We start from the raw sequence: 26,867 nt of genomic DNA, 5'->3' as shown, positions 1-26,867 counted from the left end.
TTAACCAAATCCCGGGCCAAGGTTCTCATGGGAGAAGCACTTTCCACCCCACCCAGAGGAGTGGAACCAAGTTGCCGAAAGGCCTTTTCTCACTTCCCACCCTCCACCTGCTCCCTGGAGGGAACCTGGCTGCGGGGGATCGCGGTGGCCCTAGGCTGCAGTGAGCAGTGTCCCTCGGGCGCGCTGGCTGGAAGGGAGAGCTGGAGATCACTGAGCCAGGCCATCTGTGCCTCTCCATGGCTCCACGGTCTCCGCTGGGTCCCTGCTGCAAGCCAGGTCTCCAGTGGGACTTTAGGGATATCCTGATAAACCACATGACACGGTCCCTGCCCTGAGGAGCTGGGGTCTAGAGGCAGATGAAGTCTGTGCTGCCAGCAGAGAATGGGCAGTAGGTAGTGGGAGTTCAGAGTGTAAGAGTACCTTCTTCCCGCTCACCTTGTCCTCCTAGCAAACTGTTCACCCTTCAGGACCAAGCTCTGTGAGCCGATCTCTTCCCCCATCTCCCATCCTCAGACAAGACAGGGAGGGTCCTTACCTCCTGAATCACTCAGCTGTCACACAGCACCTACCCCAGTGTTTATATATCTCCCTTACTCCCTGAGGACGTGGACCACGTCTTAGTTACCTCTGCGTCCCTGGTACCCTGTGCAATGCCAGGCACATAGCGACATGGTGAAATGTCTGTGGAATTAACAGATAACGAGAGCGCCCTTGAGTATTTGAATCAAAACCCACCAGTGCTCTCTGTCTCCTCTCATTCTCTTCTCTTGTATTGGGACACCATGGGTTGGGATGTGTGATAAGGTGTGTTGCACACAAGTCATTTTGTTATTGACAACTCTTAAAGCACCGATGTTTGTGAGTGACGTACTTTTATTTTACAAAGTAAAGCAAATATATGGTTATTCTTTGCCTTACTTAGCCACTGTCCTCTAGAAAACAGAACCTAAGCTATGGATAAGGTGTTGCAAGCCCAAGGCAGTGAGAGTAAGGATAAAGGGAGGAAATGGGGCAAGAAAGGAGAGGCCATTACAGCAGAGGTTTCCACTGCACAGTGACCTCCAGCATCAGCGGGTGTGCTCTCCCTAGGGGGACCTCTCCCATGGGTTGCAAACAAGGAGCAACATCTTGGTGTAGTCTGTGGATGAAAGGGAAGGGGGCGTTATTTTTCTACTTGGCTGTCTCTCATCTCCTGTTTCCTATGGGACCAAATTCAAACTAACTTCCAGCCCCTTGGCAACTGTTCAGAAAGCCAGATTCCACTCCCTGCTTTGATTTACTAGGTTCGTCTAAGTCGCCATGTGACCTGATGTGGATGGGGCGGGGGATTGGGAGAGAGTGTGAAAGAGAGAAGGGGAGGGGAGGGGAGACAGCTAGGGACCTCTGAGAAAGCACACAGCTTTGCATCCAGTATATCCCTATAATAATGGCACTCACACATCTGTCACCCCCATGCTTTCCTGAGTGGGAGAACAAATGGTGGCATCACAGCCCTTGAGAGCTCCGGCCGTGGGTATCGTGCCTGACCCTGGGTGTATCCATGTGGTCCTGTCACTTCATGAACGTCATCAGTCATGAGTGTTATCATTTCAACTTCAAGTCCATCTGATAACTTGGGCGTTGTTTTGGCTTGTCTCACTCTCGTCTCCCCAACCAGAGTGTCGAGTTGTTGTGGTGCTGTCAGTGGATCGTGCTGAATTAGGACGTGTGCGTGATAGACGTAGGTACTCCTTTGAGATGTACTGAGCACATGCTCTCTGTCTGGCACCCTGTATGGCTGGGCTGGGACAGAGGCGGGCTGGGGGCTGCAGGTCAGGGTCACATGTCTGCCCTCACAGGGCAAGATCCGACATGGCCAGGAGAGCGAGGCCCAGAGCCCAACCTACCTGTCCAACCTCACACCCCCCAGGACCCCCCTCTCTCCTCATCATCACTTCCTTTCTGCTTCCTCCAATTCCTCCTCACCTTCCAAGTCCAGGGTGATCAGGTCCTGCCGCCTCCAAGAAGGCTTCTCTGATGCTCTAGCCCAGGCTGGATTCCCCTCCCCGGGGTCCTGAAGCTTGCATGCCGAGCCTTCAGGATGGACCCTCAGTGTCTGGTCCCTCCTGTTCCAGGCCTGGCACCTGCCCCTCCAGCTGGAGAGTGAGCCCCTGAAGGACAAGGGCACAATGGGGGTGGGTCTGCCAGAAACCTTGTTGGCTATATGAGCACCTGCTTAAAAATGATGTGTTCGAGGCTGCAGCTGCTGTTGAATGTCCAAGAGTTGATTTGGGGATATCCTGACTTTTCTTTTTAAGCGAGAATCTCTGATCCATTCACTCCTCTCCCAGCATGAATAAGTTGGTTTGCTCCCATTTTGCAGATGAGGTCACTGAAATGCAGAGGGTAAGCGACAAACAGGTCACGTTGACTCCAGACACCATCCCCCATTTCTGCTCTCATTGTAATCCAGCAATTGGCTACATGGGAGTAGCCACATTTTAGAGATGAGGAAATTGAGGCCCAGAAAGGATAAGTGTGTGGTCTGAGGTCACACAGCAAGTTCAAGGCCAGACTCACTCAGGCCCAGAACTGGGTCCACACTAAGGTCCACCCTGCCTCTCAGCCCCTTCCCCTTCCTCCCGTCACAGACCCAGGGCCGCCTTCAGGCGTTCAGCTGCAGGACTGAGGGAGACCTTGTCTCCCGAAGGCCTCTGTTCTGATGTGTAGAACAGGAATGGACTCTGAATTCATTTCATCTTTTAGCGGAAGCATAAAGGTGTCTCCAGCTAAGAAGATTACGTCTGCATTTTATAAGACTTGCTGAGTGTGCCAACCCCTTCGCTCACACGTGCTGGAGACCCCGCAGCTGTGCACATCTCTGGGATGATGCCAGTGTTCAGTGTGGAGACGCCCCCAGATTGCCCAGATTGTCCCTTGAGATTTGTGCCTTCCCATCTGCACATGAGAGGAAATACATGGGGAACCCTTGAAACGTGAAGTACCTGATGCTTCTTTTAGGGAGAGCAGGGAGATCAGGCAGGCAGGAGTGGTGTGAGCGTTCACGGATGATGGGGAGAAAGGGTCTGGGAGGGGAATCCAGAGCATGGGGCCGAGGGAGGGAGCCCAGCCCGTGGGGAAACAAGTCCTCAGGCCCGACTGTCACTGACTCACTAGTCACCCAGCGAGCCCTGCCCCTCGCTGGGTCATAGTTTCACCCCCTGTAAAGTGAGGAGAATGGCCTGTATCTATGATTTTCCAAATTTTTTTCTTTCTTCAATAATGAAACTTTTTTTAAATTACATAAGTTTCAGGTGTACAGCGTTCTAGTTCCACGTCTATATGCACTACAGAGTAATCTCCACCGCAGGTCTAGTTACCACAGAAAACTTTTTTCAGAAGAAATTTTACCCAAGAGCCTGATGTGAACATGTTTTTAATTAGAAAGTTTTTAATTGAAAATTTTAAAATGTTTTAATTATATTAATTAAAATCATTTAAAGTATGGCTTCTCCCCCATGGAGGTGGGAGGAGAACCTGGGTTCAACTCTAGGGCCCACAGGTGAAAACCTTTGACCTCTGTGGTTCCCCAGCCATGGGGTCTCTAGGGAGGAAGGGCCGGCAGGGGTGGTCCCAGATCAAGAGGCGCTTCAGAGGCTGAACTCACAAGGGCCTCGGGTTCCAAGGCACCCCTTGTTGTGCCTGAGACCAGTGTTTCTGAAGCTGGGGTTCAGTGGATCCAAGAGTTAGGCAGGTTTTATTTAATTTCCTTTTTCCTTTTGATTTTTAATCTTTTAAACTATTATTTTAGCAACTGTAGAGTCACCTTGCCAGGAAAATTCACACTTGGAAGTCAGAAACCTTGGTTTCCTTGGTTAGTATTTCTCAGATAAATCCTTGGGTATGGAAGGATTTTATGGAAGAGGTCTCCGTAATATTTTTCTTTTAAGAGGTATTGTTCATCACTTAAATTTGAGAAACCTTGGCTCAGTTCATGCCAGAAAAACTGCCGAGTGAGCACATTTTGACCAGGAAGAGGGCTTGGTGTAAGAGAGTGGCCCAAGGAGGACAGGATGCAAAGGTGATTGCAATATAAGGGTAAGCACAGGAGAGCAAAGGCTGCAAATCGGTGTGTACATCTGGGCCTGTTCCTATGCAATATAAAAACCAAGCAAAACATATGTTTTTTCCCCCCGTGCTTGGAAGTGTATAGATCCAAGTGGTAATAGTGGCCTGGGTGGTGGAATTACCTGTGGTTTTTATTCTCTCTCTTTTCTGATCCGTTAAACTCCTTTGGTCTTTAGAGAACCCCATTTGGTAAATTACTGCTCCTTTGCTCTAGGTCATAAACTTCTAGCTTTGAAGAGTTTATGTTCCTTTCAAGGTGCTGGATACAGCCCCATAGACCTGCTTGTTTGACCTTCAAAATAATTTTTTAAACCTGATTGAATTGAGAATATTTAGAAGTTAGGAGAATTCCACTAAAAGTCTGGTACTCTGGTTCTCCTGATATCATCTCTGGGCCCACATTCCCATGTGACCCCAGCTAGGTTTGTGGGTTTCCATCTGGTCCATGTCACACACATCCCTCAGCTGCCTGGCCCTAGAAGCACGTGGGCCCCCTCTTGTCTCCATCCTGGGGCCCTTTAAGCATTCCATAGGGTCTGCTCCCACTGTGAGCTGAGGTGGGGACTTCCGTGGGGCCCAGGGTACCCCAGAATTTAGGATTTAGGGGCAGTGACTGGGTTGGAGAGAAGGTTTTGAGACCCTTTTGTACAGTGCTTTACATAAGGTAAACGGGGGACTAAAACAGTGTTTGGGGGAGCTTCCTCTGATTATATCCTCAGTAAGTACTGAATATTAGACCAAAAGCATCAGTGAGGTGTTGGTACCTCTACCTAGCAGTTCATCTTTCTGAAAAGGCCAAATGGAAAACAGTCTTTACCATTTTTCTCCTGAGATGAAACTCACAGAACCCTGGGAAAGAGTTGGGTTTAGGACGATCAGGTGCACTCTGGCCTTGATAAAATAGAGAAGATGGAATTTGAAGTGTTGTGTGTGTGGAGGGGGTGTCTTTAGAAGATGTAAGTTGGGGAAGTGGGGTTTCCTTGGGGTCTCCAAAGTAGAAGCTCTTTTTCCTGGCTTTTGGTGTAACCACGGTAATAATAACTATGGCTGACAGTGTTACTACTCAGTCTGTCCCAGACCCAGGGCTTGCTGAGCACTCGTATATGTGATCTCGTTTCATCCTAACACCGTAAGAGAGGAGGTTATATATTATCCCCATTTCTCAGATGAGGAAACGGAGGCTTAGAGAAATTTAAGTGACTCGGCACTGGTCTGTAGAAAAGCAAGACATTCAACCTAAGTCTGCCTGGTTTGGAGCCTGGCTCTTCACCACTGTGCCATATGTACTCCCACTCCCATCTGTGTGTCCCCTTTCATTTTCACGACTGCCAGTAATGATGATGTTCCCATTCTCTGCATCTTTAAGCACCCTCTTATGTAAACAGTCCTGCCTGGCCAGCAGGAAAAGGGTTACTATCCCCGTGTAACAAAAAAGTGAGGAAAGCGACCTTTGTGGGGTCCCACAGCTAGTCCTAATTCTAATTCCTCAGAGCATTCCCAGGACACTGTCCCCTTTGATGGTGGCCATGCCCTCCCCAACAGTCCCGGTCCTTCAGAACTTGTTTCCACAAGCCTCTGCCTCATTGGATGTGCAGTCATCAGAGTTGAGTTCCCCCGGCTTTGTTTTCTGCCTGTGTGTGTGAGCCTTGCCACCAAAGCCTTATTAATCATTCGGAGTTGAAGGTTACCAAGAAGAATATGCCAGAGCGTGACAGGCCATTAGTATTTGTGTTGTAAGGAAACCAGTAATCATCTTAATTGGTGCACACTTCGGAGCAGAGCCGGGCTCTGTTTTGAAGGCTTGTCTCCTCCTTCATATACCATTAACGCATCAAAAGCCACGGAAACACGCCTCCCTAACTACTGCTGTCCCCAGAGGCAGCTTTCACCCCTGAAGTTCTGGGCCGGCCAGGTTAGACAACCTTCTTCAGTCAGACCAGCTGAGCGGCAGTGTCTGACCCTAGGAAAGATTTATGAAGTCGGTGGGGCAGCCCTGCCTCTGGGGAATTCAGGCCCAGCCCTGTGGTTTGGTTGGTGACCAGATTTACCTCCTAAGACGCAGGTCTCCCCGGAGGCCAGGAGCAGCCCGCGGAGGGAGAGCTTAGTCCCCCTCCCCTGTTCTGTTCTTCCCAGCGGTTATTCAGTGACCGACACCGCCCCTCCACCCAAGTCCTAACAAGGTTCTGGGTTGTTTTGTTTTTCTTTTCTTTTCCTTTCTTTTTTTGAATATTTACTTCCCTTTAAAAAAATATGCAAGTCCTCTCCTTCCTCACCTCTCTCACCAGAGACTCTCGGAGGAGCAGGGCCTGGCCCACTCTTTGAGATCATGTCTTTTACGTATCACCCTCAAAAAAGATGTTGTCCAGCCCCATTTTATCTAATCTGTATTATGAAAACAGAAGCTATTTTTCTAAATTATTTTATTATATCCAATATGCCATTTAAAATATACCCTCTCTCCTCTCTACTCCCTCCACCCCACCCTCCTTCCCAAGAATCTCACCGTTCTAAACAGGAACTGCTGGGGGGACAAAAATTGGGAATTCCACTTTGGAGGGAAATTTGGAAGTACCCCAAAAGTTTTAATGTGCACATCCTATAACGCAGGAATTCCATTTTTCGGTGTCTGTCCTAGAGAAATAGTCACCACGTCTGTACCACGAGGCACATACAAGGATGCTCACTGTAGCACTGTTTGTAATAGCACCAAATTAGAAACAACCTAAGTGCCCATCAGTAGAGGAAGGATCATAAACTGTGATGTATCACTAATATGGAATATGAGGCAGCTATTAAAAACAAGGCACGGGATCCAAATGACATAAACAGAACTCTAACATATACTATAAAGTATAAAAAAAAGCAAGCTGCAGAACCATTTATTTATAAATGCACACACAAACAAAAGCAATACTTTATATTTTCAATGTGTATGCATATGTTTGAGTAAACATATTAGAAAAAGGCATGGAAGGACATACTCCAAACCGCTAACAGCCATTACCTGTGAGGCAGAGAAGTGAAGTAGGATCAAGGGTCATAGCAAAAGAAACTAAAGAAACTTTACCCTCTTGTATCTGTAGTTTTGGGGGTTTTTTTAGCAAGGAAGGAAAATATGTGTATTATTTCTCATTTAATTAAAAAATAATACTGTCTTAAAGGAAAGAAAGTGGTTGACCCAGCAATTTATTTCCTGCAAGGTTCAAGAGATTTTAGCATGTTCCCTTTCCAGGGTTCGGGGAAGGGGCGGGGTGGGAGGAGGGTTTATGTCTTAAGCCTTTATAAGCTAAATTTTTGTTTCTTAGCAAAACCTCTATTTGATACTCATACATACTTAAGAAATATCCCTTTCAATTGAAAGAAATCATGCATTACTTCTTCACCGTTTATTAACAAGATTTTTCACTGGAGAAGACAGTGGACTCTGTATAGTTATCTGGATATACTTAACTGTCTAAGGCTCTGTTTCCTTTGCATGGTTTGTTTCTACCTAGAGTGTCTTTCCCCACCTCACCACCCTAATGATTCCTTTGAAACTCTGCTTGGGAGGCCTCCACTCCCCTTGGTCCCCTCCCCAACATTAATCCAGTCCACGGTGCTGCTGCTAATCTTTGCACATGTTTCCACTATTAAAGGAAGGCACGGTGGTTAGGAGCACATGCTCTGGAGTCACACGGACCTGGATTCAAGTCCCTGCTCTGCCACTTACTAGCAGTATATAAGATCCTCAACTCTCCAAGCCTCAGTTTTCTCATCTGTAAAATGGAGATGAGAGTCCCACCTTGTAGGATTGCTGTGGGTGTTAAATGAGATAATACTTGTAGGATGTTTGGCACCATATCTTGTACAGAATCACTCTCACTGTGTGGCAGCTGTTGATGTTATTCTTGTAGCAAAAATATCTTCCTTGATAGACCTGGGGCCTGAGCTGGGTTGTCTTGGCTTCTGATCTGCTCACGCCCTCCCTGGCAGATAATGGAGGCTCAGTTAAATGTTATTTTGTGCTGAACTGTGCAATAAGGAATATGGAGGAATGGTGTTCCAGACCACAGGGATTTTCTACTAAGAGGACACGGAAGCCCCAACAGACGTAAAATATTAAAAGAGGCCACCAAGACAGTGGGTTAATTGGTGATATTTAATTTATTTTCACATATCTGATTTGCAAAATGAGCACGTATTGTACACTTTTTTAAATGTGCTCCCGTGCCTAGAGGAAGGCAGTGGTGACCCACAGGAACCGGGCCACCGGTGGGGGAGAGGCAGGCCTGTGACAGACCCAGATAGAAAAGGCACTGAGGAGCCAGGGGCTGTTGCTGTCATGCCGCAGACCATACCAACTGGCTCCTGGGGGATGCCAGATGTCCATGGCTTTGCAACCCAGACGGCCGTCTGGGTCTCTGCATGGGAACAAGATGCCTCACCAGGGCTGAGAGCCTCTCACCACAGCAGTCCTAGGCCAGTGCTTTCTCTTTGGACTTAAGCTTATGATATCCCAGATATGGGCAGCTCCTTCTGTTCTGCCCAGCAGTAAGCGTTAGAGGGGTGTGCGTGTGTGTGTGTGTGTGTGTGTGTGTGTGTGTGTATTTGAGCACAGGTTAACAAATCACATACGTGCATCAAGCAGCTCATACACAACCAGAGGACTGGAAAAATCTGTCCAGTGCTGCTCTGGATTCAGAATAGACAAAACCCCCAGCCCATGTTGCCTCATACATACCCACCCTGTAGAGTTCCCTTGAAGGCAGCATTCCATGTGTTTTCTAGCCCTTGACACACTAAAAAAAATACAACAGTGATGTTTAGAGAATTCGTATGAAAAATTTAATGAATGAAATCATATTGTGTCTAATATTAGGTTCAAGCAACTTTGCCAGTGGTTGATTTTGAGAGTCTGCGTTTAAATGAAATAAGATTGACTATGAGCTCGTCATTGTTGAAACTGGGTAATGGATACAAAGAGAGAGTTCATTAGATTTTTGTGGATATTTCTGTATATGTTTGAAATTTGCCAGAAATAAATTGGTTGATTTTTTTTTCCCTGAGGTTCAGATTCTCCTTTGAGAACATGTTTTACTTTAATTTGTACTTTTTAAAAGGATTGTTGTTGGTGAGAAATAAATTCTTAATGAGACCTTTACTGATTTGAGGGTAAAATCAAGATTATCTTCTGTACTAGGGACATACAAGTCAATGAATTGATTAAAAATATCAAGTTCAATTTAAACAACAACAGCAACATTGAAAGTACAAGTTACTCCACTGGGGCAGGGAGACAATTACAGGGGCAGATAAGATAGGCTAGAGCTTATGGAAAGAAAACCACATTCTCTCCATGCTGATTACTAAATGCATCTCAGAAGGAGCCACCGGGTTAAAGGATTAGGTCCTCAGAGCTGGATCTTCACCAGTCTTAGAGGCTGTTGTATGGACAGGCAGGTTGTATTAACAGGTATGTCATCTTGGAACCGTAGAATTGCACAGTCCCAGGGCTGGAGGGGGCCTTCAAGGCCATGCCATCTTTCTCCAACGTTTGAGTCTTTTCTACGGTTTGCATTATAAGTTCAGCCTCTGAATTCTTCCAGTTATGGACAGCTCACTGGCTTATGAGCTATCTCATTCCTTTACTGGACAGCTCTTATTATTAGAAATCTCTTTCCTTACTTTGAGCTGAACTCGCTCTCTGCAAACTTTTTCTTCTGGATCGAGTCCTTTCTTCTGAAGGCAGACAGCATAGTGTCAGAGACAGGACATGAGCTACAGAGGCAGAGAGCCTGGTCTTCTAGTCTACCAGTTGTTGACTTTGGGCAAAGTACTCCATCTCTCCCAACCTTAGTCTCCGTGTCAGGCAAAATGGCGCTGTTCGCCTCACCTGGGTTAATTGGTAGATCAAGAGAGATAGTAGGAAAAAGGTCATGATAGATCTACATGTACTGATATAGAGAGACGACTATGACATATTGTTAAATGGGGGGAAAAAAAGCAGGTTTCAGAAGAAATAGATAAATAAGCACAAAAACACTGGAAAATTGGGTGAGCAGTACACCAAACTATTAAGAATGGCCGTCTCTAGTGGATGAGACCAGAGTGGTTTTTCACTCAGATGTTACCTTCCTCCATGATGGTTAAAAAAACTTTTTTTTACAACAAATGCATCATATTTAGGATCACAAAAAATTAGTAAAGACTTCTCCATTTTAGAAGGGAAAAGATAAAACATTCAGAACACTTTACATCCAAAAATGAAGTCTACCTGTATCAGTTGCGGTGTTTCTTTCCCTGCGGTCAGTCTGAATGGTTGAGGCATGCCCTAAGATTCTGTGCAAGTGTCCACCTACAGGAAACGGCCTTAAACACTAACCATTGTTAATGACTGCTTTAGGTTCTGCCCCCACCTGCCTCAGGGCCTTTGCATTTGCTGCTCCCTCTATAGCACCTTGTAATCAGTTTGTGTTATACTTAAGGATGGTCACATCTGAAACACAGCCATCTCACAAACAGACTTGGATATGATGGGCAAAGATATACCCTTTCATTAAGTGGGGAGTGATATTTGAGTGGGAATTTCATGAGTGGTTAGTTCACCGATAAACATCAGCTGTGAAGTTGACTTTTGCTTCCTGATGCTACCTCCTGTGCTTAGAGACTCACAAGTGAATACCTAGATGGCAGTGCCCCCTGAACATGCTTGATGTCTTCCCTTGGATGACATGTTGAGCCATATCATGGTGACATGGATTTTAAAAAATAAAAGCAGCAAATGACAAGGAAAATATATCAAGCCAGGATCACTCACCAGACATCTGTTAGCACCTGCCACATGGCAGGTGCTGTGAGGGATGGGAAAATAAATCACACTCAGTCCTGCCCTCAAGAAGCTTGCTGCTAGGCAGAGAGACACAAGTCCTGAACCCGAACGTGCATGGAAAGCAGAGCACATGCTACACTCAGTGGCATCAGGAGAGCATCGTTCGCACGATTGCTGATTCAGGAGCACTTTGAGCTGATCCTGGAGGGAAGCATAGGATTCCATGGGACAGAGAAGCAGAGAAGGATGCTCTGAGCTGTGAGATTTGCAAGAGTAAAGGAACAAAGGCAAGAAAATTAGTCAAGTGGTGTCTGCAGAGAGAGGATTGGGTGCAGGCTTGAGATGGGAGATGGATCTGGAAAGGTGAGCTCTGGATATTGCTGGGAGGCCTGAAATGTCACCACATGACATCAGTAGACCTGTGTTGTAGCAACAGTGTGGATGGGAGGAGAGGTAAGGGATTAGAGGCCAAGATGACCTCTGTGCCCAGCTTAGTTCCTGATGTGGAAGTTTCTGTGAATAGCTGAAGATACCACGGTTCCTCCTCCGGTGCTAACCAGTTAGGAAGCAGAGAGGGAAGAGGCCCGGATGAGGTCTCAGGACTCCAAAAAGCAGAGGTTTCCAGAGGTTGGGTTGGGATTTGGGGGGATAGGGAGCAGTAGTTAGAGAGGGTGGTAAGGAAAGCTTTCTCTTCCCGAGCACTGAGCAGGAAAATCTCCCCCAGGGGAATACTTTTGCCCTTTAACAAATATGAAACTGACAGGCTGACACTGTTGTTAAAGTGGAGAATTTTTTTTTTCTTTTTTAATAACACCTTAAACGATAGGCATGGAAGCCGGCATCCTAAATTAAACACATGTTGCTCTCCAGCACCTGACAACCTGACATAATTTAAGAGCAGCTACCAAGAACACAAAACTGGAATTGCCCATGAATCTGCTCCCCTGGGTGGGCTCCAACTGGGCGAAAAAGTGGGGATGGCCAAGTCCAAGGGACCCAGCCTTGTCTTCTCATTTGTAGCTAATTGGTAGGGAGTGGCTTTCAGAAAACAGGGGACGTTGTAATTAGCTTGATGGTGGTAGTTTCTGGTATGTTTTTATTTGTCATCTGATTATTAAACAGATTTATGGCCCTACCCACCCACTGAAAAGGGACCAATGCATTTAGTTGAAATTAAAAGTGGAGATAAGGCTGCCTGTTTAGATAATAGCATCTCTTTTTTAATAGATTACTCATCTTCTGTGAAAGAGGGGAGAGGAGTTAATTTGTGTGATGAAGTGCTTTCTATTTCTGGGAGCTGGCTGGTGGATGTGATTGCTTGAGGAAGGAGTGTAATTCATTCTTGAAATCACCAAAAGCATGTTCAGGCCAAATACCTGTGCCCTGAGGAGTGGGGTAATGTGATACCAAGGAACAGAGGGGCTTGTGGTTTCAAAGCAACTGTTTGGGGAAGGTGTACAGTTTGTCTCTATGTTGGAGGTCAAATTCCCATTCATTCTCAGAAAAGTGCCAGAGAAATACAGGCAGATCTCGGAGGTACTACAGGTTCAGAAGTGAGACACATGGGGGCTTCCCTGGTGGCACAGTGGTTGAGAATCTGCCTGCCAATGCAGCGGACGCGGGTTCGAGCCCTGGTCTGGGAGAATCCCACGTGCCGCGGAGCAACCGGGCCTGTGAGCCACAAATACTGAGCCTGCGCGTCTGGAGCCTGTGCTCCTCAATAAGAGAGGCCGCGATAGTGAGAGGCCCACGCACCGCGATGAAGAGTGGCCCCCACTTGCCACAACTAGAGAAAGCCCTCGCACAGAAACGAAGACCCAACACAGCCATAAACAAATTAATTAATTAAAAAAAAAAAAGTGAGACACATGAATTTTTTGGTTTCCCAGTGCATGTAAAAGTTATGTTTACACTACACTGCAATCTAATAGGTGTACAATAGCAGTGTCTAAAGAAAACAATGTACATACCTTAATTTCAAAAGTACGTTATTGCTAAAAAATGCTAACCGTCATCTGAGCCTTCAGTGAGTCATAGTAGTAACATCACTGTTCATAGATCACAGTAAAAAATATGAAAAATGAAAAAGTTTGAAATACTGCAAGAATTACCAAAATGTGACAGAGAGACACGAAGTGAGCTGTTGGAAAAACGGCGCCGACAGACTTGCTTGACGTAGAGTTGCCACAAGCTTTCAATTTTGTAAAAAACGCAGCATCTGCGAAGCTCAGTAAAGTGAAATGCAATAAAACGAGGTTTGCCTATAAACCTAACAAGTTAATCTAAGCCATCAGACCAAGAGGCCACTGATTGTGAGGGATGGTGAAAAGAGACACATTAGGGCTTGAATTCAGAGAAACCACCACTAGTTGTGTGATCATGGGCGGTGGCAGACCCTTCTTGAGTCTCAGTTTCTACATCTGTAAAATAGGGTTACCCCTCATAGGGTGGCAGTGAAGGATGTGTGTGGGATGAGCCAGCCAAGTACCTGGGACAGCTCCTGGTGCCTAGTACAGTTTGTACTAGTCTGCTGCCTCCTTGGCTTCTGGCTTCTGCTCAGGGACTCACTCTGTTTCCACTCTGGATGGAGAGCACCCGGAAGAGTCCATGTGCACAAAACTGGAGGGCTTTAGACTTTACTGAACACTTGATGGAAGCGGCAGAGGAGGGGTTTACATCACGTATGCGTTTTGCTCTGACTTTTCCCGCCACACAACACCCAGCCTACTGGTTCCCCTCTCCTCCTCCCAAAGGTTCCCCCCAGAAATCCATTTTGTTACTGGAACATGCCCACGTGCATTTCGCCCAACTTCTCCTCCCCTCTTGCCCACTACCACTCGGAACAGCTTACACACACGCCTCCCCAAAGTGAATTCTCTCCCCTCCCCAGGTAGGCCACGGTGCTGACTTTTCTAGGAACACATGTATGTCAAGGGAAGATTTGCTTGGGGGGGTTGGCACGCCACCAGGAGTTATCCAGTGTTGTAGGAAATTACATCAACAGCAGTGCTGCTCATGGTACCTGAGTTGCCAACCCACTTACCTGTGCTGGTCTGTAAGGTGAACCAATATGTGTTCAGTATATGACACCTGTAAGTACAAGTATTTGGCTACTTCTTTATCTTCTTGTAGCAATTCCAAGCATTTACGTATTGAAAAACTTGTTACTTTGTTATGTTTTCTTTATATCACAGTTGGGGCATTATATAGAATTTTCCCCAATTGGGTGTTAAGCACCTTGTATTATTTATGAATTTTATTTTAAGATATTAAAGGGGACCATACAGAACAACTGTCACATAAAGGGACATTGAGTAGGATAAGGTTGAAACCCCTGAATCAGAAGGTGAGTCAGCCAGATGTTGGCACTCTGTTGGCTTTTGGTAAAGGGTTTTGGCCCAGTTCCCTTAAATCTGCTGTATCCTTGATCTTTTCCAGCTGCTTGAGACAATAGGCCCATAGATGCAAAAGCCCCCATACACATAACTTCCTGGCAGCTCTTAGGGTGAAAGGAGAGACACCTAAAATATGCTCTCTGAAGTTTCTGGTAGAAGGAAAGTGGCCATTTGGGAGTGATGACTTTCTCTACCCATGTGGTGTTCCAGAGATCTCAAATGAACACACAGGAATTCTAGTAATGACCTATCAAGGTAAGCAGTGCAATTACAATCTTGCTTATAGAACTGGACCCTGGCTACATTTTTGTACATTCTCAGAAGCCCAATAACAATAACAATTAACAACAATGGAGTGTTGTGCAAAGAGCACTAGCCTTGGGTCAGGGGCCATGGCCAAGGACCTCAGAGTCAAGTGGGGCATCTTTTTCTAATGGTGTAGGTTCCAGACTGTGCCCTAGGTCAGGGTTTTTCACAGTGTAGTAGACTCATTGCAATGTCATGAAATCAGTTTCTGGGGTCATGACCAGCTTTTTAACAAAAGTGAAATACAAGAGGATAGAATAGAAAAAACATATCCGGGTGCATCACACCTTGTATTTCAGTTATGTATATGTGTACCAGCTCATGATGTAAAATGTACTTCTGTTTATGGGTCATAGTCAAAAGATTTGAAGGCACTGTTCCCTGACATAGGGAATCAGAATCTCCGAGGCTGCCCAGGTAAGGGTGTGAAAACCAGTTCCCCTAGGGATTCTTAGTGCTGTGGTTTGAGAAGCCTTGCTGTGAGCCTCTCAGGAGGTGCATTCGTTTGTCAGGTCTTTTCTCACTTGAAGGTGAGAGGAGGGTCCTGGTGGGAGGTGAAGGGGAGTCCAGGCCAGGTGGGGACCACTGTGAGTCTGAGGAGGAGGATGAGAGGGCACCCATCCCCTTCGCAGTTTTGCTATAGGTTCAGGAAATTGTTCTCGATTCCTTGGAGAGCTTTAGTGTTTCTGTTATTCTAGCAGGAAACATGGGATTCTGTTTCTAATCACTTAGAGATCCTAAAACAGTCATCCTTTAGTATCCATGGGAAGATTGGTTCGAGCACCATCACCACCACCCCCTGCCCTTACAGATACCAAAATCCCTGGATGCTCAAGTCCCTTATATAAAATGGCGTAGTACTTACATATAACCTATGCTCATCCGAACGCTTTAAATCGTCTCTGGATTACTTATAATATCTAATACGATGTAATGCTATTGTAACTAGTTGCCACAACACAGCAAATTCAAGTTTTGCTTTTTGGAGCATTCTGGATTTTTTTTCTGAAGATTTTCAATCCGTGGTTGGTTGTATCCCCAGGTGCAGAACCCTCAGGTGCAGGGGGCAGCTGTATGATCACAACTGCCTAGGTTTATTTCTCTGAGGTCACCGTCTGCATTACGTTGGACCAGTGTCCCTCAAATGTTTACACGCTTCAGAATCACTTGGAGAGCTCATTAAATTCCAGATCGACAGCCCCACTCCTCTGATTCGGTCGGTCTGGAGTGAGGCCTAAGAATTGGCATTTCTCATAAGTTCCCAGATGATGCTGTTGCAACTGGTCTGGGGATCACACTTTGAAAACGATCCTGTTAGATCAACAGAAAGGAATGTGCCCGGCAGAGTTCCTGACACGCAGCAGGAGTGCAGTAAATGTTTTCTTGATTAAACTGAACTGAATTCTCCCTGGCAGAAAGACCTTCACTAAGGGATGGTTGGTTCGCTACTTTCCAGTGCAAGAAATGGGTCCTTGATAGTGAATTGTATGCTTTTTAAATGGGTAAATTGTATGGTATGTGAATTATATCTCAATAAAGCTATTATCAAGAAGCGGGGGAGGAGGGTAAGAGGGAAGGGAAAAAAGAAAGAAATGGTTGTTTTTTCAAAAACACACACCAGAAGTGTCTGTTAATGCCTTAGAATGTGTTATAAGAGGACCCGTGTCAAAGGAGAATGTAAACGGCCTTCTAGCTGAATTCAGAGGCCCCTTTCCTCCTGGGACTCTGGGCCAGAAAAAGGATGTCTCTCCTGAAGGGCTCGTCTGCTTTCCTTTCCCAAACAATAAATGATGCCTAAATGCCTGTACGTTTCCCCTGCCAAAAACCCATCCTGGTGCAAACATAGCTTTCCTTCCTGACCTCTCTTTTAAATTTTCCTGCTATTTATATTTACCTGTCTGCAAGTTTTCCAAGCAAGTGAAAGCCCTGGACACCCCAAGGGGTAGGAGATAGAGTTGAGGTTGTGGGATTGGAAACTGGTACCCACCTGGCAGAATGGAGAGACCAGGGACTTCGAGGGGTGGTGTAGTTTCATGGTTAATAATGCCCGCTTTGGCATCAGAAACACCTGGTCTGAGTCCTGGCTGTTACCTCCTAGCCGTCTGAACATAGATTGGCATAGAACTTTTCTAGGCCTCAGTTTCCCCTTGTCTAAGATAGTTCACACTGCCTGCCTTAGAGAGTTGTTGTAAGAATGAAACGAGACAATGTGTGTAGGTAACAGTGCTTAACACTGGGCCTAGGCACACGGTAAGCACCCAGCAGAAACCATGACACTGACGGTGACGATAAAGAGAAGAGGGTCTACCTTATGTTAACAACTGTCCTTTGGCTAGAAGCACCTGAGTATCAAAATAGGACAAAGGGTTTTCCCTGCTGTTGTGAACCCTGCCCGCCTCCAAATGGATTGGCAGTGCCTTAGAATACAGTGGCTAAGACTTACAAGTGAATAAATCAATCCTGGAAACAGATGAGCTATGACACTTTAATAGCCAGAAGCCCAGCGGAGCTGAGACGTGACAAGACCCAGAACACCTAGAAGTCCCAGAAGCCAGCACAGGCGTGCAGAAGCCAGCCTTTCCCGCTGCGACCTCTGCACCATTGACAACACCCCCGAGGCCAGAGAACCAACAGGGATTGGTCTGGTTTGTGACTTGTTCCTTACTTCCCCCCTCCCCTTCTTCCCCCTCTCTCTCCTTCCCCTCTCCTTCCCCCTCCTCCTCTTCCCTTGGGGTCCCATCCACGGGGCCCTCTCCCATATGCTTGGTGTCCTGCCAGCTCTGGCGACACACAGAGCTCCTTTATTTTTGGTGCCCCTCAGCAGGAGTCTGTGCAAGGCTCAGACTCTGGACTCTACTTGGGAATTAATTTGATTACACACAGCAGTAGAGCAGAGATTCTTGAACAGACTGAACTGGATTTGAGTCCTGTCTTCACCACTTACCTGGCTGGCTGTGTAACCTTGGACCAGAAACGTCTTCTGAACTTGACTTCCCTCATCTTGCAGTGAGGATGATGAGCCGTGACCTGCTTCCTTCACAGGGAAATCACATCACATCAAATCAAATGAAACGATGGAGGAGGAAGGCGCGTGGATTCAGCGGGGATCTGCAGACGCCTCTGGCCCCCCACTAGGCACGAAGGCTACACTGGCAAGCAGAGCAGTTACAGAGCTCTCCCTCCTACAGCCTAGAGTGGAGGGAAGCAAACTGAGTCAGTTCATGGGTATGGAACCGTGATCCAAGCTGAGCGGCATGAAGGGCAAGGTCCAGGGCTTCTGTGGCCATCTGCCCTAGGGACCTGCTGTGGTCTGGGAGGTCAGGAAAGGCTTTAGTGAGGAGTCGGAGGTGTGAACCAAGATCTGAAGGCTGAGCAGGAGTTAACTGGGGGGATACGTGAAGAGGCTTAAACCTCAGCAGTCCAGATAGAAGGGCCGGCTTGGATACAGACGCTGAGGCAGAAGGGGTGGGTCGTCATGGGGCCTTTGGACGCCTGAAAGAAGATGACATGGAGTGGGCAGGAAGGAAGGGAAGGGCAAGATGAGGCTGAAGAGGGGGCAGGACCCACTATACACAGCTTGTCATCCTTGGGGAGGATTTTGGACCTTCTTCCGAGAGCCACGGAAACTGTGGAAAGGTTTTAAGCAAGAGATTGGAAGGGTGCCACGGTGCAGTCCTCTTCTCTTCCAAGAGGACCCCTGGACTGCTGCGTGCAGACTGAAGAGAGACAGAGTGGATGCGGGGACAGCAGTCATGGCTCTTTTGGTTGGCCACAGACCACAGTGGTCCAGACAAGAGACAGCAGTGGCCAGAACCGGGGCCATGTTCTTGCTGTGTCACTGTTTCAATGCCAGTGTATGAGAACCTCTCTTCTGTCTCAGTGTCCTCAGGCTGCTGCAACGAGGCACCACAAACCAATGGATTAAAACAACAGAAGTTTAATCCCTCACAGTCCTGGAGCCTAGAAGTCTGAGGTCAGGGTGTCGGCAGGGCCATGCTCTCTCTGCAGGTTCTAGGAAAGGATCCCTCCTCGCCTCTCCCTAGCAATGCTTGGTGTTTCTTGGCGTGTAGAAGCATCACTCCAGTCTCTGCCTCTGTGGTCAGTGGCTTCTCCTTGTGCGTCCAAATTTCTTCTTCTTATAAAGAATACCAGCCATTGGATTAGGGCCCACCCTAAATCAGTATGACCTCATCTCAACTTGATTACAGCTGTAAAGATGCTATTTCCAAGTAAGACCACATTCCTAGGTACTAGGACTTCAGCATACCTTTTGGGGAGGACACAGTTCAACTCTCAGCAACTCCTCTGAGTGCAACTCCTGGTGCACAGCCCACCAGGGAGAACCATCCTCCGAGTCCTAAGTGCCCTTCAGAGCAGACAGGAGGGAAAGGCTCCATTAAACACAGGAACCAGGGAGGCTGCAGTTCCCGGGGAAGTATGTGCATTTTCAGGTGGGATATACAAGGAGGACCAAGGAAGCACAGGCGTTGGGTTCTGGTCCTCACTCATACCTCAGTAGCTGAGAGACTTAGGGCAAGGCCTTCCCTTTCCTGAGCCTCAGTTTCCTCTCCAGTAACACCAGAACTGATGATACCTGCCCAGAATTGGTGATTGCGGGGAGTCCAATGAGATAATCAGCAAGAATTTCCTGAGAAGATACTGGGTGCCCAACATTGGGATAACTCACTGGGCGTGTTCCTAGGAGAGGGACAGCTAGTCCAGAGGAAGCTGTAATATCCTTCCATGTTAACCCCCCAGGCTTCTCCCCTCTAATGGCACGATGGTTACAGGCACAAAGTCCATCAGCGCCAATACCATCCAGTGGGCAGGGGCGGGGATGAAACGGGAGAGACCAGCAGTGACAGTTCCCAAAGCTGAGTGATGGATCCTTGGGGCTTCGTTATTCTATTCTACTTTTTAAAAAATATGTGTGAAATGATTCTTAATTTTTTTTAAAGAAGTTTAACAAAGAAGCCTACAGACTCTGGAGCCAGATTGCCTGAGTTTAAATCCAAGACCTGCCACTTACTGTGTAGACCTGGGCAAAGCTATTAATCCTCTCAGTGCCCCAGTTTCCTCATTAGTAAAAAAGGGATACCAACCTGCCTTGTGGAGTGTTTGGGAAGATGCGATGCATAAATGCATGTTGGGCGCTTAGATTCATGCCTGGGAGGGAGCGTGCTAAACACATGGTGACCATTATTTACAGAAATAACGGTTCCAAACATCATCGTGTTGCTGATCCAAAGTCATCACCTTCAAGGGATCACACCCTCAGCCTTGCAGATCCTCTAACCCATGACTGCCACTCGGACACTGTCTTGGTCTGGGTTTCCTGAAGCAGATCCTGAGACAGGATTTGAGTGCAAGGAGTTAGTCTGAGAGGAGATTTCAGGAAACAGAAGCAAGAGAGTGGGGAAGTGAGAAGAGGAAGGGGAGACACCCAGGAAGGGTGCCTATGCCGGGCACCACGGCAGGCAGCCACGGTGACCCCACGGGGAGCCAGCACAGAGCACGTGCTCGGGGTTATCCCGCCTGAGGGGCGAGGGAGCCGGGGCGGTTGTGCACACACACGGCGGCCCTCAGTCGAGGTCTACCACGTGGATGCCGAGCCCCAGGCAGCGGCAGGTGCTGACGGGTGGGAGGCAGGCAGGCAGAGAACAAAATGCTGAAGGCGTGTGGGCAGGGCACCCAGAATCCACCTGTGAGCACTCTGGTATGTGCTCTTTGAACACCTGCGTAGAGCCTTACCCTGATGGGAGCTCCCCTTCAGGATCAACCTCACCGCCCCCATTGGATGGCTCTGGCTCCTCTTGAGATTAGGGATAATCAGGGCGAGAGCAATTCTGTATTGCTGCGCCGTCAGAGCAACCCCTGCAATGGGAATGATGCGTCTGCGGCATTAGGACAGTTGCCTTCCTGCTGCTTCGGGGCAGACATCTCTCAGCCCTGGCATTTTCACGCTGAGCCAGGTTATAGCCTCAGAGTCTTTCTTAACATTGCTTTAGCTATCCATGACACACCTGTGAGCACAGGCACTTCCATGAAGCCTGTTTGCCATCCCTGCCCTAGGGCTTATGAAGGTGGGGGGAAGTCCCGGCGTGGAAAACGCCGAGCCACAGACTCACTGTATGATTCTGGGCAAGACATTTAACTTCTGGTCCTAGCCGTCCCTCTCTGGGTAGAATGGAGGGTCTGACGGAAGTGAGGCAGAGATGGGGTTTGGTGCTGTCTTACAGTCAGGCAGGGATGGGTTTTAGACCTTGGCTCCATCGTTTATGAACTGTGCTCCTTGGGCAGGTGACACCACCCGCTCTGAGCCTCATGGTGTCTTTTTGTATAAAAGGGGGCCATAGTACCCCATTTGTAGTGGTGGTGTAGGCAACAGAGACTATGTGTATACAGTAGAGAGCTCCGTGTGTGAGCAGGGCCTCAGGAACTGTTCCCTGTCATTGTCATGATCAGAACCGTCATCACCTTCATCGAAAGCCCCTTCCAGCTCTAAAACTCTATGACTTTACGGACTGTCCTCATCCGAGAAGACAGCGTGGTAAAATAAGGCAACAGTCTTGATTTTGTGTAAATGTTCTTTCTAATAAGGATAGGAGGAGCATAATTGCCCCTAAATAATTGCGCCGACTTTGCCACAGGCTGTCAAAAGGCCTTAATTGGTCCATCTGTAATGACTGCGGCCATCTGCGTTTGGGGTGATTTAGCGATGGGGCTCTGCCCGAGCAGGGCCCTCAATGATTAGAGCCGGACAGGAGCATATATCTCCCTCTGTTGGGAGTAGTGGTGTGCTATAGGAGATTATCTCATCCTCGTGTTAATGACCTACCAGTTGAACCCAGCCAAGAAGAAGCGCTGGTCACAAGACAATGACTGCGGATTTTTTTTTCTTTTCTTTAAAGATAGTGTTCCTGCCCGAACAGCAGCCTATCTGGAGCGTGATCTTGCCTCTTGCTGTCTTGTCTCACTGCCCAAGAAAGTCTATTTTGGAAAGATTTAGTCCTTCAATTAGGGCAAATTAATTTCTGCTCTCTACAGAGCCACTGTTCCAAAGAGAAGTGGGAAAGGGCCGGAGAAGCCGTATTAATCTTTGCAAGCAAGCAAGAGGCGACCTGGAGTATTTTTCAGCCTTCCAGCCTCAGGTTGTATATGGAGTTAATCTTTCCTCTGTATATCTTTTAATTGCTCCGACTTGCAAGGTGCCAGCCAACACAACACAAAACACACCTCATCTCCACTCTTTAAGTTTCTGGAGACTTTAAATCAAGTGTCTGGAGCAGTGCTTCCCCAAGTGCACCAGCACAAAAGTGATTAAGCGGTACCTAAGATGATCTCAGGTGGCCCAGAGACTTTGCATTAAGTAACATTGACTCATGGGGAGAGAATGCTTCCTCTTTTCAGCTCTCTTTCATCTCCTCTGATTACCTCAGATGGAAAGTCTCGGCTGGTTGCCCATATCTCCCTTCTTGACAAAGAGGGAGGCAGGAAGATCTGGCTAAAATCTAGTAACGTCGCTTTATTCTTATTTGTTTGGGTTTTTTCATTTATTAGCTCTTTATCACAAATGGTACCGATTTTCCATTTATAGTTTTTAACGCTTCCTTTTAAAATAAATTTTTAATTGAAAAAAAGTGAGCTGGGACTTGCCTGGTGGTCCAGTGGGTAAGACTCCGCACTCCAATGCAGGGGGCCCAGTTCAATCCCAGGTTGGGGAACTAGATCCTACATGCATGCTGCAACTAAGAGTCCACATGCCACAACTAAAGATCCCTCATGCCACAACTAAGACCCAGTGCAGCCAAAATAAATAAATAAATATATTTTTTAAGTGAGTTGATTTAAAAAAGAAAATCTTAAGTAAATTGTAGTGAGGTAGGCAGAAGTGGCAAAAATCGTGCCAGTAGTGTATGATTATGAGAGAGAGGGAAAACACAGCTAGAGAGGGGAAAGCCTCATGTTTCTACAGAGAACCCAGCAACTTACTGGCTGTATGACCTTGGGCAAGTTTCTTAGCTTCTTTGAGCATCAGTTTTCTCATCTGTCAAATGGGGAGAACTGTAATGCAGAGTATGATTTTATGAATCAAGGGAGATAAAATATGTGAAGCTCCTTTGCAAGTCATAATCTGCCTTACCAGTGAAAATGGTTCATTTCCATACGGGTTAGAAAAATAAAAGGTTCAGTGGGTTCTGGATCCAGCAGTCAAGGGGCCCTGGCTCTACTGTTAATTGTTGCACCTTCCCTTCTCTGGACTTGAGCTTTCTGTCTATAAAATGAAGAGACTGAACTACTCCAGTGCTTTCCAGGCCTAGCTGTACATCAGAATTACCTGTGGGTCAAGTAAAACCAAAGATGCTGATGCTTCCTTCAATTTACCAAATCACAGTCGCCTGAGAGGATGCCCAAGCAGCTGTATCTGCAGCCAGCTCACCAGGTGATTCAGCCACAGCCCCTGAATTAGGAGGGCCCTTCCAGCTCTAACTCCTGATGGAGTGAATTCAGAGCAGAACTGTCTGACTCCTTTAACCCAGCAGGCTCGTTCATATTATTGCAAAAGCTCATTCTTTTTCATTGCTGAATAGTATTTCCACTGTATGGATACACTGCATTTTATTTATCCATTCATCTGTTGATGTGTATTTGGATGATTTGATTTTCAATTTGGGGATATTATGAAAATTGCTGCTATGAACATGAGTGTACATGTTTTCACGTGGACGTATATTTTCATTTCTCTTGGATATACACCTAGGAGTAGAATTGCTGGATTGTATGGTAACTGTGTTCAACTATTTATGGAACTGCCAGACTGTTTTCCAAAGTGGCTGCACCATTTTACATTCCCACCAACAGTGTATGAGAATTCTTATTTCTCCACATCCTTGTCAACACTTATTATCTTACTTTTTCATTATAGCCATCCTAGTGAATGTGAAGTAGTATCTCATTATGATTTTGATTTATATTTCCCTGGTGACTAATGATGTTGGGCATCTTTTCATGGGTTTATTGGCCATTCGTATATCTTCTTTCAAGAAGTGCCTATTCATGTCCTTTACCCATTTTTTTAAATTGAGGTAAAACTCACATAACATAAAGTTAACCATGTTAAAATATACGATACGATGTTAAAGTGTACGATTCATTGGCATTTAGTACATTCATAACGTTGTGCAACCATCACCTCTATCTAGTTTCAAAATATTTATACCACCCCAAAAGGAAACCCCGTACTTATTAAGTACTCACTCCCTATTCCCCTCCACCCCAGTTCATGGTAATCGCTGATCTGCTTTCTGTCTCTGGATTTACCTGCTCTGGAATTTCATACACATGGCATGATATAATATGTGACCTTTTGTGTCTGGCCTCCTTTACTTAATATGATGATTTCTAGGTTCATCCACATTGTGGCATGTATCAGTACTTCATTTCTTTTTTGGCTGAGTAATATCCCGTTGTATGGATATATTCCATCTTTGTTTATCTATGTATGAGGTGATGGAAATTTGGGTTATTCTCACCATTTGGCTATTGTGAATACTGTTCCTATGAACGTTCATGTATAAGTAATCAAAACAGTTTTTAGGAACTTCCCTGGTGGCACAGTGGTTAAGAATCTGCCTGCCAGTGCAGGGACACGGGTTCGATCCCCAGTCCGGGAAGATCCCACATGCCTCTGAGCAACTAAGCCCATGTGCCACAACTACTGAAGCCTGTGCGCCTAGAGCCTGTGCTCTGCAACAAGAGAAGCCACCGCAGCGAGAAGCCCGAGCACCACATGAAAAGCGGCCCCCACTCGCTGCAACTAGAGAAAGCCCCCGCGCAGCAACAAAGACCCAATGCAGCCATAAATAAATTAATTAAGTAAAAGAACCCAAATATTTCAGAGAGAAGCAAAAACAGAAAAGCATTTTTTAGCTGTCCTGGATTCCTTGATCCTTTGCATTTCCATAAAGTTGAGGATCAGCTTGTCAATTGTCAATTTCTGCAAAGAAGCCATCTGTGATTTTTTGATCACATTGAATCTGTATATCAATGTAGGAGGTATTGCCATCTTAACAACATTAAGTCATCTGATCCATGAACATGGACTATCTTACCGTTTATTTTGGTTGTTCATTTCTTTCAACAGTGTTTTGTAGTTTTCAGTATACATTTTGTACTCACTTTGTTAAATTGTAAATGGTATTTTTACCATTTTAATTGCATTTTCAAATAGCTTTCTTATTTGCTTGTCTATAGAAATACAGTTGATTTTTAAATGCTGATCTGTATCCTGAAATCTTGCAAAGTTTTCCTGTTCTAGTTTCTTTGTAGATTTGTTAAGATTTTCTGTGTAAACAATCATGTCATCTACAATTAAAAATGCTGCTACAGGGGGTGGCCCAGTGGTTGAAAGTCCGCCTGCCGATGCAGGGGACACGGGTTTGTGCCCCGGTCCGGGAAGATCCCACATGCCGCGGAGCGGCTGGGCCCGTGAGCCATGGCCGCTGAGCCTGCGCGTCCGGAGCCTGTGCTCCGCAGCGGGAGAGGCCACAACAGTGCGAGGCCCGTGTACAGCAAAAAAAAAAAAAAAAAATACCGCTACCTTTTTCTTTCCAATCTTTATGCCTTTTATTTCCTTGTCTTACCAGTTGCACTGGCTAGGAATTCTAGAACAGTACTAAAGTGGAGAGAAAGTGGACAGCCTTTCTCCTGCTCTTAGGAGAAAAACATTCAATATTTCACCATTAAGTAGGATATAAACTATAGGGTTTTTTTGTAGCCATACTAGAGTTTTCATAAAGGGCCGTAACCCTGATTAAAATCAAGAGACACTAACGTTAAGGCTGGCACTTTTAGTAGAAAGAGACTGTCTTTGAGATTTATTTATAACAGCTTTTCCAGGCATGGGCCAGAAGCCAGCCTACATTAGAATAAGCAAAAAGAGGAATTGGTTGTTATGTGTAATAAGAACGTCTGCGAGTCCCTCTGCTTCAGGCACAGGGGGATCTGGAGAATCAAAATGTTATCAGGATAATGTCTGTCTCCATCTTTTCACTCTCTTTTTACATGTTGACTTCAGTCTCAGCAGATCTTCCCACCACCTCTCATCACCTTATTTTGCTAAAGATGTCACAAGCAACTCCAGACTTAGGGCCAACCAACCTAGCAACTCTAGTAAGAAAAAAGGGCCTCATTTTTCAATAGTTCTGAAAAAGAATTCTCAGGATTCATTGTTTGGACCAATTTAGGCCACATGTCCATCCCTGAACCAATCACTGTGGCCAAGGAAATGGAATGCCCTGATTGGTCAGGCCCAAGCCACATGCTCCTCCTGCTTGGAGATGCAGTCAAGCCCACAAGTCTGAAGGACTGAGAAGGGGAGGGGCAGTTTCCCAAAGAAAATCAGAGTACTGTTGCTAGAAAATGAGGGAATGGGTCCACAGCTGCTAACGCCCTCGTACAGAAGGTCTCTCTGTGTTCCAGGTCTGGCACTAACACTGGACCTCTTTAAACTTCAGTTTCCCCCTTTGCAACACACAGGCGGTTATTCCTGCCCTTCTTGACCCTATCTGAAAGGTCCAATGAGACAGTGCACTGGAAAGCTCTATCTAAACTGTAAAGGGCAGTGCACATGTAAGGAAGGGGTCACAAGGATGATTACTCACCCATCTATCCATCTGTCCTCTTCTCTCTCCCTCACAGAGCACCTGAAGAAGCCACTTGAAGACTACATGGCCCTTTTCCCCAGCGTGAGGATTCTCCGAACCAAGAAACGGGAAGGGCTGATAAGGACCCGGATGCTGGGGGCCTCAGCAGCAACTGGGGATGTCATCACATTCTTGGACTCACATTGTGAAGCCAATGTCAACTGGCTCCCCCCCTTGCTTGGTAAGGGAGGCTTGCAAGGTGAGGTAGGCGGCCTGGAGTGAGCCACTGGCCTCCAGTCCTGCTTTCTGCAGGGAGTCATCTATGCTACAAGGCTTCCCTTGCCTGCTTGAGATGCACCCAGCACAATGCCAGGTGCCATGAGGGTGTCAGGCCCTCAGGAGTGCTCAGAGCAACCTTAAAAGTTCTGTCCCTTCACTTTACAGAGGAGGAAGCTGAGACTTGGAGAGGGGAAGTGACTTGCCCAAAGTCATAAAGCACATTAGTGTCTAGTGACATGATTGCTTCTCGCAGGTTACTTCAGGTGTTATTGGAAAGCAAGCCAAGGCTGCCTACTGCTAAGAGCCAAATTGTAGGGAACACCATCA

The 26,867-nt window shown here is 46.5% G+C and overlaps 1 protein-coding gene across 8 annotated transcripts in view; it reads left to right on the top strand.

Annotated features, from left to right (window-relative positions):
- The window catches only part of GALNT10 (polypeptide N-acetylgalactosaminyltransferase 10), a 311,914-nt gene that overhangs the window by 234,259 nt on the left and 50,788 nt on the right, over positions 1-26,867 (top strand). For all 8 annotated transcript variants that reach the window (XM_049707809.1, XM_033407949.2, XM_033407948.2 and 5 more), the window contains one exon: positions 26,317-26,502. In XM_049707809.1, the coding sequence (XP_049563766.1) occupies positions 26,317-26,502 (186 nt within the window). The remainder of the gene's footprint in view (positions 1-26,316; positions 26,503-26,867) is intronic.

This window comes from Orcinus orca, chromosome 3, assembly GCF_937001465.1.
Source record: "Orcinus orca chromosome 3, mOrcOrc1.1, whole genome shotgun sequence".
Taxonomy (NCBI): domain Eukaryota; kingdom Metazoa; phylum Chordata; class Mammalia; order Artiodactyla; family Delphinidae; genus Orcinus; species Orcinus orca.
This window is presented reverse-complemented; position numbering and strand designations above follow the sequence as displayed.